The 15,210-nt window shown below is 34.8% G+C and overlaps 1 protein-coding gene across 1 annotated transcript in view; it reads right to left on the reverse strand.

Moving 5' to 3' along the window:
- Positions 1-15,210, reverse strand: part of SLIT2 (slit guidance ligand 2) — a 390,009-nt gene that overhangs the window by 111,976 nt on the left and 262,823 nt on the right. The window contains exons 6-8 of the mRNA XM_082653966.1: positions 14,613-14,684; positions 11,926-12,089; positions 9,789-9,927 (exon numbers count right to left, since the gene is read on the reverse strand). Of these exons, the coding sequence (XP_082510092.1) occupies positions 9,789-9,927; positions 11,926-12,089; positions 14,613-14,684 (375 nt within the window). The remainder of the gene's footprint in view (positions 1-9,788; positions 9,928-11,925; positions 12,090-14,612; positions 14,685-15,210) is intronic.

The following is a 15,210-nucleotide window of genomic DNA, read 5'->3' on the forward strand; positions in this document are numbered from 1 at the left end:
TTATGAAAGGCACTGTGGTTTCCTTCTGAAATGATCAAACAACAACAACAAAAGCATATAAAGAGTGTGTGTGTGTATACGTATATATAACATACACATTATACATATAAATTTTTGTGAAATTAGGTACAAATAAGAAAAAAAATCAATATATTGAAAAGGCAACCAAGAGAATGGGAGAAAATATTTGCAAATCTGATAGAGGGTTAATAACCTAAATATGTAGAGAATTCATACAACTCAATAGCAAAAAAGCAAATAATCAAAATAATAAATGAAGAAAGGAACTAAATAGATATTTTCCCAAAGAAAACATACAAATCAAGAGTAGGTACATGAAGAGGTGCTCGACATCACTAATCATCGGAGAAATGCAAATGAAGAACACAATGAGATATCACACCAATCAGGATGGTTATTATCAAAAACATAAGAGATAAATGCTGGCAAATATGTGGAGAAAAGGGACTCTTTATACACTGTTGGCAGGAATGTAAATTGGTACAACCATTATGGAAAACAGTATGTGGTTCCAATAAAACTGATATTGAACTACCATATGCTCTAGCAATCCCACTCCTGGGTTTATACCTGAAGGAATTGAAATCACTATCTTGAAGAGATATTTGAATCTCTGTGTTTACTGCAGCTTTATTCACAATAGTCAAGATATGGAAACAACCTAGATGTCCTACAACAGATGAATGGATAAAGAAATTGTGGTATATATACAATGGAATATTACACAGCCATAAAAGTAAGGAAATCCTGTCATTTGTGACAACATGGATGAACCTGGAAGGCATATGCTAAGTGAAATAAGCCAAACAGGTAAATACAAATAATGTATGCTATCATTTACATGCAGAATTGAAAGAAAAAATCTGATTTCATAAAAACAGAATAGAATAGTGGTCGCAGAGGTTGGTGGCTGGGAAGATGAAGGTCAAAAGGTATAAATTTTTAGTTATAAGAAGAATAAGTTCTGAGGGTCAAATGTATGGCACAGTGACTACAGTTAATAATATATTTCAAATATTATATACTTGAAAATTGTGGAGAGTAGAACTTAAGCATTCTTACCACACACAAAAAAAGAGTTAACTATTTGAGGTGATGAATGTGTTAATTATCTTGATCTTGGTAATCATTTCACAATGAGTAAGTATATCAAATCATCATGTTGTAGCCTTTAAATATATACAACTGTATTTGTCAATTATTCCTCAGTAAAATTGGAAAAAAGGAAGTAAATTGAGGGAAATAAGAGCAAATAATTTTCTTTTCATGAACCTACACTCTTAATAAAAATGAATTCTCTTTACAAAGATGATTATCCTACTATTTCATTCAATAGGAATTAAAGATTGTTCAAGATATGCATATAAAATTGAGAATTTTGTCAAAATAAAGATGAAAACGCTCCAATGATTATTAGTGAATTCAATAATGGTCTATGGAACTACAGGTTTAGTTTAGTTTTAAATGTATTTTACCTAATTTATCTTATACTATTTTGCTTTGGAACTATCAAAATTGCTGTAGGGATTACACTAAGCACGGCTACTAATGACTAAGAATTAAGTGAGATGTTTGTTGTGAGGAAACTCAGTGGTGATCTTAGTTTGTATACTGAACAGTGAATTGGCTTTCTGCATTCTGTAAGAAGCTAAATTATTATGTCTTTTTCTAAGCTCCTAACTTATGATGAAATCATGATGTGAAAACTTCAGAGATATTTTATCGATATTGTCTAAATAGTAAAGTCAAGGTAATTTACATGTGCTATAAAAATTAGTCAAACTTATGTTATATTTATTTTTAAAATTTATTTTCAAAATGTGGGCATAATTAAAAGAAAATGAACCAATTACACAGCATGACAGCTGTGCTATTAGCTGAGATATTCCTGAGTGCATGTTAAATAGTCAAAAAGTCATGCTTGATATTATGAGTACCTGTAACTTTCCTAATAAGCTAGTATAGGTTATTTAACAACAAGTTGATCAAATCTAATTTACATATCCCTACCAACAGAAACTTTGAAATATGCAGATTCAAAATTTGGCAAGTATTATTTAATAGAAATAAGGATGCCCCTTTTGGAAGGGGCAAATGCAGAAATAGCATGCAAAAGGGTTAAACACAGGAAGAGTGCCTAAACAGAAATGGAGGGCAAAGATGTATTTTTAAAATTATATTCAGTATCATAAATGCAGTTTGTAATCAGAGCATTCAAGAATCATTCTCACTTTCATTTCTTTATAATTATGCATGCAAATGATCCAGAGTGAACAAAAGGGAAAAAAATGTACTCCTAACTTCATATCCAACCTCTAATACTGTGAATCTCTTTGAAATAGGCTTCTTTACTACTAGCAGAGTAAAAGCAGTCCAATAAATTTATACAACAAAGTGAGTTCCCTTTCCATTTTACCTATTTGAATAGTACATCCAAAACAAATACTATAACTTCTGAAAATTTGCAATACATCTTAGAAAACAGAGACAGCCCTCATAAGACCCGGCCTAAGAACTTTGCTACCATACTTTCCTTTCCCGAAATTTGAACGCTTCCTTATCTTCTCTCAGACAAATAAAAGGAAGAATTGTATGGCTCCCAGCTTTGGAGTCCTGAAAAATGCAACCAAGATTAAAAGCAGTAAGACCTAAGAGTGAACAAGACATACTAAATTGTTCAACCTATGTTTTTACTAACTGTTCTCCACGATGTATGGAATTTCTGTATAATGGTTTGGACAGGTGCTATGCCACAGAAAATCTATAACTGGATTGAAGAGAACTAAATGTCTACTTTACAGCAATCTATCACATCACATTCAAAGTATTACACCTCAAGACAAGATTTAAGAAATTAATTCTGAGGATTTGATATATAGAGAATCAATTTGCTATTAATGATTTTGTTGCCATGGGTCAGGCCTTGTATAGACTTGCCTAAGGCATTCCATGTGTATGAAAACAAGGTACCCAACCAACAGTGTTCAAAGCAGCCAAGTGCTGGAAAGATTCCAGGGCAGCAACAACTTCTTTCTTCTAAACCTAATTTTACCTGATATTACACATTCTATTTCCCCCCATCTATCTTCATTAGTCCATACTCCTTTGTCACATTTTCTTTTACTAGGAAGAATGGAGGCTTGGAGGCTCTCCTGATTGTATGTCCCAGACCCCCCACCCCAGTACTGTTCTTCTCCCTGCCCACACTGTGCTAAGTTTTGGGACAAAAATGGTGAGGAAAAAAGACATGATCCTGCCCTCATTAAGCTTGCAGTCTAATAGGGTAGTTTGACATTAACCAGGATATCAAATTAAGCTGTGATAACTTCTATGTAGACAAAATCTAGGGAGATATGAAATTACTTAATAGAGACTAGGAAAGAAGACAACAGTTGTAGATATAAAGTCATACGAAACAGTTCTTAGTTTTGTAAACATTCCTATACCTTCATGCCTTGTCTTTCTCTATGCTCCTTCTATGTTCCCTTCACATGTAAGTTTCTTAAAGTGTCCTGTTTTTCTGATATCTACCTCTCTTCATTTTTTTCAATCATCCCTTTTATAATATCCCAACAAGCTAAGCCACATCTATCTTTCTTTTGCAGCTGGATGGAGGATGGAAAACAGGCTTTGGAGTCAAATAAATCTAAGACTGAGGCCAGTTTAGTCACTTCATAATTGAAGAGTTGTTTTTTTACAAGATTTCTTAACTTTTTTGAGCCTGGTCTTTTTTTAAATAGCAAAATGAAGTTGTCAACTTTTGAGGGATTTGAGGTAAACGTCTATAGGCTTTGTTACAGAGAAAATGTGACCTTAGAGAAAGATGTCTAAGATGTCTGTAAAAAGATTGAATTAATTATTACATCTAAAGAAGGAGGGTACCTATTAGATACTGGCTTGGTCAACCTAGAGCAGAAAAAAGTTGCTCTCAGATGCATGTAGAGAGTAGAATCCAAGCCAGGACAGGAAGCAGGGAATTTAACAAAGGAATTTTTAGTTAGCTCATTTTAGCTCATTTCATTAAGCATTCTATTCATAACTTTTTTTCATTAAAATTTCTCTTATTGATTTTATGCTTAAAAAGCATCATTTCATTTTTCTATGGGAAGAGAATGGACTGCTCCTTCAGATTTTTTTTTAAATCGTGCTTAATATAACTCCACCCTTTCAGAGATAAATCTGCTTTAAATGTTTAATTTTTACATTATCCATTCATTCAATAAATATTTATCTTATATTTATCAAGGGCCTACTATGGGCCAGGAACTAGATTTGTTGCTGGGTGTTCAGTGGTGATTAGAACAGAAGCAGTTCCTGTCTTCATAGAGCTGCTTTAGTAGTGAAGACAAACACACAACACAAATATATTTTATATATATACATATACATATATGGATATATAGTTACAAAATGTAATAATTAAGTGCAGTCAAAATCAGATTCCTAGTCTGCAAATGGGAGGACAGATCCTGGACCATGGTAAAATCATCAGGATAATGAGGCCTCTTGGAGAAATAAAACCAACCTTTATCTAACACATGCCTCTGCATTAGTTTTCCTGTTTTATTTAAATTGCACAAATACACCCATCAAAGGTCAACGAGAAGATCAAATGCTACAATATGTGCATAGTATCCCACACTGCAGGCATTAGATAAATGCTAGTCTCTTTTCTATTCCTTCTTCTCCAATTATTTCAATTCTGACTTTAAAGGAATAGTTCCCTTCTATATCTTAACAAATTTAAGCACATACCACAGTGTGAAGTTATAGTTGCAAGCACAAATCAGATAAAAGGAAAGGGTGAGGCAAGTTTTTCTACCCAGATTTACAGGCAGTTGATCACTGCTACATATCACACACACATACTTTCTGTCACAATGTGAGATAGTTACAGGAATAAAGACACACTAAACAGTAGGAAGTCAACTCAACATTACTGAATGAAATGTCTGATAATTTTTAATAAAGAAATTCTACTAATAATTTACTGGTAAAATCCAATTTTAAAACATTATATGAAAAATATGAAGGGAGTTTATAATGTTCAGTTCATCATGTATTAAAAATATAGAATGTATAAAAATTTTTAAAGATGTTGCTAACTTTATTTCTACACTTTATGAATCTTACTGATTCTTCTTTTTTTTTTTTTTGCGATATGCGGGCCTCTCACTGCTGTGGCCTCTCCTGTTGTAGAGCACAGGCTTCGGACGCGCAGGCCCAGAAGCCATGGCTCACGGGCCCAGCTGCTCTGTGGCACGTGGGATCCTCCCGGACCGGGGCACAAACCCATGTCCCCTGCATCGGCAGGCTGACTCTCAACCACTGCGCCACCAGGGAAGCCCCTTACTGATTCTTTAATAAAAAAGTAAAAGAGTAATAAAAGAAATGAGTCACTAAGCTAGTAAGTTGTGACACTATAATGAATGGTAATGGGTGTATTTTGTTGGAGTTGAAGATCAATATGATTTATTACCAGATGCTCTACTGATAAAGCTGATAATGTAATAATCAGAGAAGTAAAATTCACCTAGAGCTTCACATATGTTTTCATCTCTACTTATGAATTTATTATAGCTTTGCCTGATAAACCACCACCTCAACACAGACAAACTCATTGGGACATATTAGTTAGTCTAACTTTTATGCTACTAAATTCCACCATCGTACAAAATCTATAGAGCTTACAAAATGTAAGAAAAGCTCTGTGACAAAAAATAAAATAGACTACATGAGATAAACCATTTGAAATGTTTCATATTCCTTTCAGTCTGTTATGTCTACAACTCACTCCTCTTTTGTCAACCAGCAACAGCATTTTTGTCTCCTTTTCTCTCATCAGGATTTGATCAATCCCCTCCTGGGCCCAGAACAATCTTGCTTCCACATATATCTTATCTAACTCTCACACTCTCATGTCTCTCTAAACCTATTCTTCCTCTCTGACTTTCTAATGACTGCAGGTTTCTGCACCTTAAAATAAACCCATCTGTCATTTATCATTGCAATTGTCTTCTTTAAAAAATCCTTTCTCAGCTAAACTCTTCAAACTACTCCATATCTGCTCTCTCCAATATTCATCACCTCTGACCTTTCTTAACACTCTGAAGAGCGGCTTACTTACCTATCACTCTATCTTGAATCCTTCAAGAACAATGCGCTGGTCAAATTGTAAGACCTGTTCTCAGATCTCCTCTTGGTTCATCGCCTGGAGTTATCTGACTCGGAGGATCATTTTTCCCAGAAGCTCCTTCCTCCCTTACCTATTGTGGCCTTCTGCTGTTTTTGTTTAGTTCCCTCGGGTTTCTCTTCTGTTTTTCTCCTTTCCATTGGCCATCTGATGGCGTTAACCATCTACGTGTTTTTTTTTTTATAATATTAATTATTCCAAAATCTTTGCCTCAAATCCTGTCTTGTTCCAAATTATCATAGTCTGTATTATTTTAGTGTCTCTAAATATCTTACTGGAATTTCTGTATCTCACAAATTTTGCTCACCATCATCTTCCTTCCTAGTTTTGGTCCTGTTCCTCAGCTTCTTATATACAACGCCATAACCACCATCTCCCCAGCCCTCATACTTGAAATTTTGGCATCATCTTTGAGTCCTTTTTCTCATCTCATCAAAGGCAAAATCCTATTAATTCTGCTTCTGTATTAGCTATCATAGCTGCTTCCACATCATCATTCCTACTATTACTTACTAGCTCCTGCTCTCATGACATCTCCCCTCGACCAACATAATAGTCTCCTAAGAAGCCTTAAGCCTGGTTTTCTCTCCTTTTGCCAAACCACTGGTGCACAGCTGTCAGATTAATTCTTCTTAGAGATTCAAACTCCTGTGTTCAAATGCTTTCCAAAGAAAGATTTAGATCCTTATACTCTCAAAGTCCTCCATGAATTAGCTCCAACCTACCTTTCCAACTTTGTTTCCTTAACTCTCTCAGGTACCAAATACCAATCAGATTGAGTTCCTGTGTGGCAGTATCTTGGATTTCCATTCTTATCGCCTATGCTGATAAGGTTCATTACTTCTGAAAGCTCTTTTCTCATCTTTGCAGTTCCATTCACTAATTATCCTTCAAGGCCTACCGCACACGTTACCTCCTACATGAAGGCTTGAGATCGAGGTATCATTCAATGAGTACTATCGTCTAAGCACATGAAGCTCTACATGTGTTAATTCTTTCACTACAAACTGACAACACTTAGTTCAGATGAGGAGATAATCCCATAGAGGATAAGTAACTTGCATACGGTCTCACAGTTAGTAAATGATAGGTAGACCTCGGGTTCTAACTAAAGCTTTCTGACTCTAGTTAGCCACTGTAACTTGTTCTCCACTTTACGCCCTCTGTAATAAATACCTTGAACTTACATTTAGGTCTTTAATCCATTTTGAGTTTATTTTTGTGTCTGGTGTTAAGGAGTGTTCTAATTTCATTCTTTTACCTGTAGCTGTCCAGTTTTCCCAGCACCACTTATTGAAGAGACCGTCTTTTCTCCATTGTATACTCTTGCTTTCTTTGTCACAGATTAGGAGACCATAGGTGTGTGGGTTTATCTCCAGGCTTTCTATCCTGTTCCATTGATTTATATTTCTGTTTTTGTGCCAGTACCATACTGTCTTGGTTACTGTAGTTTTGTAGTATAGTCTGAAGTCAGGGAGCCTGATTCCTCCAGCTCTGTTTTTCTTTCTCAAGACTGCTTTGGCTATTTGGGGTCTTTTGTGTTTCCATAAAAATTGTAAAATTTTTTGTTCTAATTCTGTAAAAACTGCCATTGGTAATTTGATAGGCAAAGCAGAAATAGAGTCACCGATGCAGAGAACAAACTTACAGTTACCAAGGGGGGAAAGGGGGATGGGATGAATTGGGAGATTGGGATTGACATATATACACTACTATGTATAACTAATGAGAACCTACAGTTTAGCACAGGGAACCCTACTCAATGATCTGTGGTGACCTAAATGGGAAGGAAATCTAAAAAAGAGTGGATATATGGATATGTATTACTGATTCACTTTGCTGTACAGCAGAAACTAACACCACATTGTAAAGCAGCTATACTCCAATAAAAATTAATGAAAAAAATAAAAACCTTGAACTTTATTTTTTCCTCTCTTACGACATGTATTACTTTGTACCTCATTTTACAGCTTTTAACTTGCATGTCACTTGATGGAGATCTGTGGAGAATTCATGCTGCCTTTATGTAATAATAAGTGTTTACTTAATAAATGCTTGTGCCTGGAGAGATGGATATACTATTTCTCTGTGGGAACAGTTACTATGTCTTTCTACTATCTACTCCATCATATATTACATCTTCTAAGATGAGAGGCCTTATGTAATCTGTGGCTTTAGAATTAGATGGAGATGTCGTTTTTGAAGCATTATTTTCCATGATGCCTCAACATGCACCTCTTACTCTAATTAGACTCAACTGTGCAATCCCTAAAACAAAATGCTCACTGCCACCTCTGCCCTTTGTCCCCAATGTTTCTCTGTCGCAGAATGTCTCTTGCCTCTTTCCAAGCCATATATTGTTCTTCTTTCAAGGTTCAGCTAAAAAATACAAATGTCTTTTATGGCCAAGGTAGTGTTTCATCAATTAAAAATTTGATGAGAATAATATTATTATGTGCATACATATATTCTTTGTCTGTGTCAAGTATTGCATCTCTCTAAGTACCCTTTTAAGCACATATTAAATACTTTAAAATAATGTTAGTGGGTCTTATGAATTAAGATTATTCTCATATAAGATAAATTAGGGCAGTTAACAGTTGAAAAAAATAATGAATAGTTCTTGAAAATAACTTAATTTTTTTGGTGCCTACTATGAAGGCCTATCTAAAGAAGTTGATCCTACTTTATTATTTCAACCAAATATGTCCCAAAATATTTATTTAATTCAAATTTAGAATTAACTTCTAAAACAGTATATGGTAGGCTGGGTGGTTAAGAGGTGCTTTCTTAGTTAATAGATATTAAGGTAAAGATTTTTCCTAATGCTTACTTCCCAAGATGGTAAAAGTAGTCCTCTTTACATCTTATGTGACCTTGTTTTAGCCACATGACTTATATTTGGCTAGGACACAGAAATGAATCCAGCAGCTGCATAAAAAATAGGTATGAAATATTTTGTTGAGAGAATTTAATTTTTGATGGAGGTAGCCATTGGCTCAAATAAGCTAAAATGCTCACTAATTTAAAAATCTTATACATTTTGACTTGATAATATTATCTTTTTTATCCTTTGTGGTGGACTATACAACGGTTCAAACAAAACAGTGAAACTGCATTTTAAAACGTGTTGTCTTGAGAAGGCAGACATCATCTAGTTATCTTGTTTCTACGATTTATTACCCCAGCTTGGTTTTTCTTTTATTTTTCACCACTCCAAGCTATAAATGGGCAGAAGCAGATCTCCAGAACCAATTGGATAAATGAGGTACTCATACTCTTATTTTTCCTAAAGCGCCTAATAACACCTTCTGAAGAAAACGGAAAGTATTATTTTTCCTTGAAATGCATTCCTTTTAATTCTACCTGTGTTGAAAAAAAAAGAAAGAAAAATCCTAGCCACTTCAATAAGATATTTAATTAAACAGAGTCAAGGTCAATACAATTCTGAAAGAAACATTTGTCTAAGCTAATGGATCAGTTTGGCCTTTGATAAACCCAGAATCTCCTAAAGAAAGTCATGGCTTGGGTTATTGGGGAGGTGGGGGGATATGAGGGAATTCAGGGAACATACATTTCCGTGATAGTCTCTGGCAGATTTGTGGGGATCTCAGTGAGACCTTTCCCACGGCAGTCTACGATATTGTTGCTACAGGTACAAGCAGCTGGACAATGCAAAACACTGCAAGACGGCGCCATAAATGATTGGTGACCTGAAAAAGAAACAAACGGAAGTTATAGTTTTTCCTCCTCAATCTCATCATTGTGAAACACACAAACTTAGCTAAAATAACAAAGCACGTTATTAAACAGAAATGCATTTCTCTAAATACCTGATTATAAAATGATACTATATTTCTACAATATATTTTAGGAAGCATGCACGTATGTTTTGGGGTCAGTACCGATAAAGCAAATGAGCTTTTTAAAACTAATTACAAAAATGATAATTTTTAAAATTTGAAAGATTTGTGAGAGAGGTTAAATTCTGGTTTGAAACTAGAATTCTATTCAAATTTATTATGAGTTCCAAAAAAAGCAGCAACTTCAGACTAATCTATATTTCATTTCTAATAAGCTTAGATAGAGCATGGTTTTTATTGAATTTAAGTAGCTTAACTTACTTTAACTCAAAGAAGGAAAGGAAAACAGTAAAACTTCCCTCTTGGTAGACATAACTGTCTAAATAAGTAATCATGTGCCAATAAGTGTGGGGGAAATAGATGATGCTAAGTTTGATTTCTGGGTAGGTTCAAAATTACCGCTTTTTTTGAAGTTGTAATAATTTGTATCAGGTCATTCTGTTAGTTGTAATCTAGATGATTCCTTTTTTGACTTTGTATGGCTTAAGATTTTAGGCTAAGTAGTTACCCAGAGGTATGTATTTTACTACTCAGTATTGAAATTTTACTGTTCAAATGGTGAACAACAGGCTCTCAGGCATTTTGTACCAAATAGGCATCTGCAAACGCTGGGTTTGTCCCTGCAGCAGGGCCAGACCTCTCTGCCCTGCAGAGAAAGGGCTCGAGTGGTGGTGATACCCGGGGAGGAAGCTACAGGCTAATTACTAACCAGGTCCCTCTCAACAAGTTCTCACACTTTACAAAAATAGTCTCAGTCTAAACAAGAAACGTGAACTTGCCTTCTTCCTCATCTAGAAAACAGGAAGGAAAAAAGTGAAAAGAGAAAAAAGTGGTTAGTAACGAATTGTTAGTCATTTCCTTACTTAATTTTTTATAAAGCAATCAGACCTACTGAGCACATTCCATGACATTATAAGAAAATTTTGTTTGGGTTACAAAAAGCATGAGAAAATACATAAAAAGGTCTAAAGGATAGTAATAAAATAGAATCCTGAACTAGTATGTCTTCTCACTCTTCCTTTAGGAAACTGCTATTTATGATGCATTACAAATATTTAAAATGTTTGTTTTATTGTTATTTTGAACAGACACTTCTGAAGCAGAAATAATTTATATGGATTGGGAATCAGACTGCCTAGGTTGAGATCCTTGGACTTAACTCTACAACCTTCGACAAGGTTACTTACCATTTCTTTTTCTCAGCATTTTAAACTTTAATGTAATGTTACATTTCTCGACAGATGTTATGAGGGAGGTAAAAATGAGGTAAATATTTGTGAAATACTTAGACTGATGCTTAAGCACATAGAAAGAACTAACTGAATGTCACCTATTGATACTTTACATAACCGGTGTCTTATTTTTGTTTTCAGATTTTTGTTACTAAAGTTAGTCATTTATCTCTTAGGTAGGACTGCATCACATGAAAAGTATTTTGTCACTTTGCAACTACAGTTCTGTTACTTTTTCAATTTCCCAGCCGGGATCCAAGATTAGTTCATCATTTTTGCAATTGTTAACATCAAAATAGAAATAAATTCTTACTTAAAGGTAAAATCATGAGTAGCAAACAGAACTGTAATTTAGGAATTTCTTATCTTTCCCTTGGACTGAAAACCGAAAAATCCTTCATCATAACTTAGGTGAAAGTAATCAGTAATTGCCAACCATGCACGAATGTCTTAGAGCCTATGACATCATCCCTAACACAGAGGATTTCCACAGAGTGATTAGTGCATAACTGCACATTAGTGAGGAACAGTGAAACCTCTGAAGCATGCACCTTACACAGTTCCTTACATCAGAGCATACGGGAATATGAAAACAGAAAGGTTCTTTCTCCCTTACCACTGCAGACAAATTCTCGTTTTTGAACCTCAGCTACGTTATGGCCCCTTAGGTGGGATGGCCCCATACACTGAGTGTAGAGGCCCACCCGAGGCCTTTGGCGTAGCCAGTCCGAGAGCCAGGCCAGGTGGCAGTCACAATACAGGTTGTTCGAATGGAGTCGACTAAATGAGAGCCAAGAAGTTTAAAGCAAGAAAACAGAAAAGAGTCATTTCAAAACTTGGAAAATTCATTCATAATAACATGTAACTTCATCTCTACCTATAAATAGGTTAAAGCTTAATAAATGCCAATCTAATTATTTTCCTAAAAATTAAACTGGTTTATAACCACAGACTCAAGTCCTTCTTCATCTACCTCTGAGCTAAGCAAGTATACAGAAGCTTGAACATGACCATGAAAATCTTTTGCCTGCGTCTATTCAAAGGGACAAAGAGACACAAAGAAGTCCAAGGCAAATTGCTCTGCAGTCCCAACATACTGGCAGCCAGTGGGGGTGGGGTGGAGGAATGGGGAGGTCTGGGCTCAGGCAGGGGTAGGAGGCATGTTAAGAAAAGTTGTGGCTCCCAGTTTGAAATACCAGTTAGTCTTGTCATTATTAGTCTCTGTGGCAACTGCTGGCAAAACTTTTTTAGCAGGTCACTTTCATTTTTTGCTGAACCCGACAGAATAATAATTCAATATAAACCACTTCTTTTCACATCCCTATTCTGATTTCCTTCTTTTTGTTTAATCGCAGTAAAAGGGATTAGCTGCTTTTGGCTCTTGGGGACATAGCCTCAAAGAGCAGGAACTGAAATTAAAAGACATAAATGGCTGGGAGTGAAGTAATTATGCCAGCCCCCTCTACGCTGGCAGGGGTCCACACCAGATCATGGATCCCTTCCAAGTGGTAAATAGCACTTCTCCATTAATAAAATATCAGACAAATGTATCCACTAAATTAGGTAAATGACTTCAAACTGGCTTTTATGTTTTTTCAAACTAAAGAAAAGGACATCCAAAGCTATAAATCAAAGCATCATTCCCAGAATCATCTATGCCATGGTAATACCGTTTTAGCCCTTTTTAGCTGATGTGCTCGATTATAACCCAATAACAGTAATGGATATTAAAACATGGAACCCAGTCCAGAAAGCTAATTGGACCATAAAAATGGAATTTTTAAGTAGCAATGATAATACAGAATAATGAAACAACCAAAGCAAGGGAATTTAAAGTCAGATGACTGTTTTACATTCTCCTTGAGCCTGGAGGTATGGAATAGACTGTCTTGCATCCAAACTAGACAGCATGCCACAGGACAGAAAGGCACATTTTGGGAACGCTGGGTGACCTCTGGTGAAGTTTGCTTGGAGGTCAAAGTGGCATCTTTTGGAAGCCACAAGGCACATTCCACATCATTGCTCTCTAAATATTTCCATTGAAACCAAGTACATTATGATGATTCAATTAGATGTGCACACATTTGAAATGAGAAAAGAATATAAAAATTTAAAAACCTGATTAGTAAGACAAACTGTAGTGGATTTCCACAAGAAAATAAGACTCACTGTACTCACTATACTATTTAATTTGTTTTTAAAAACTTAGCTAAAACTAATGAGAAACCAACTTCATTAAATATAGTTTGAGTGAACTGGGCTCTTCATTTTGCCAGTTAGTCTCAATCTGATAGCCCCAAGAAAACAAAACTTAGTTATGCCTGCTTACTTTTAGAATGATTTTATTTTGCTATATTATATTCCAAGGAAATTATATCCCATGAAGAGCTCAGTTTTAGTGAGGAAAAAATGACATTAGTATTGGTATTACCTAATTCATTAAAAAGTGGCAATTCAACTGATTTTTGATTAAAGAGAGAAAATAAATGTAACGTTTTCAGTTATAAATTATTGTAAAACAAAAATATTTTGAAAACCCTATCAAAATATATTTACTCTACTTAAAAACGCATATTTTTTCAAAAAGTCCAATGCTTGGTTTTGTTTCTCACCATTTCTCACATGTTGTATATAATATATATTTTTAGGTCAAGGTGATTCTGAAACCCAGTTCAAATGCTATTTATCACTGAAAATGCTTTAACTAAATACCCCACCCTGGGCTTTGAGGATTAATTTTTCTCTAAGAGAAAAAGATAGCTGTATCAAATACTTTTATTAGAGAATCATTTTTATCCATCTAAAATATTTTAATGTCCATCTGTACCTCCTGAAAAGATATTTTAAAATATAAATGCTGACACAACCTTGATTACAGAAGCACTAAAGGGTGATGCTGTAATTTTACGTCACAAAGAATGCTGGAGAGCCAGTTTAGCTTTATTAGGATTGCTTGCCATACAGTAATAAAATCATAGAGATTTACCATTTATCATTTCTGACAGCCAATCAAGGAGTCTTCCATTTCTTAATGAAATGTGATCTCCACAATAGCTCAAAGTAAATGTTTTTCTCCCTCCCCCAAACTTCCCATAACACACATCATTTAAAAGGAAGCTTTCAAGTTTTCAGAATAATAGTTCATTTATTCAAATATCATATCCAGAACTTTTAAAAAAGTGGTGTTTCCCTTGTCTACCCCATGATGATCTAGTGGTCATATTCTTTACTTACTAAAAACAGTACTTAAGGGGAATCATTAATTGATTAAATTGACTTTATATATATATTGTGGCTACTTACAAAGTCCTAAGTTTAGGCATATGGTTGAAACTTGCCACAGAAAGTCTAGTAATGTTGTTATTGTTGAGAGTGCTGTAGAATAAAAAAAGGTTAGAAATTTTAGATATGAAAATTTATTGATCACTCCATATGTTAACACAGAAAAAACCTCTTGTGATTATGTTTATGCAGAACGATTACCTGGTAAAGATGGCATCAAGAATGAACTGTATTATACACAAGACGATAAATAAATTTCATACTTTAACATATTACTATGCATTCATCAAATATTTATTACTAATTTGTGACTTGAGTCATAGTATCTTTGACCATGTAGCTTTATGCACTGTGCACATACATGTCGATTTACGATACTGGTTAAGAAATGAACGTGAGATAGTCACAGTTGGAAAAATTAAACAGTTATATTTCCTTTAAGGGTATTATGTATAATTAGTGTCCACGAGTAAATGAACCCATTTGAATTCTCCAATTGAAATCTCATAGCAATGGCACAGAATCAGTACTTTCAGGTCCTGGAACAGAGTCCTGTTAATTGTTCTTTACTGTGGACAGCAGCCGCTGTTGAAATTTGAGTAGGAAGAACAATATCTAT

This window comes from Grampus griseus (genome assembly GCF_964374135.1).
Source record: "Grampus griseus genome assembly, chromosome: 4".
Taxonomy (NCBI): Eukaryota; Metazoa; Chordata; class Mammalia; order Artiodactyla; family Delphinidae; genus Grampus; species Grampus griseus.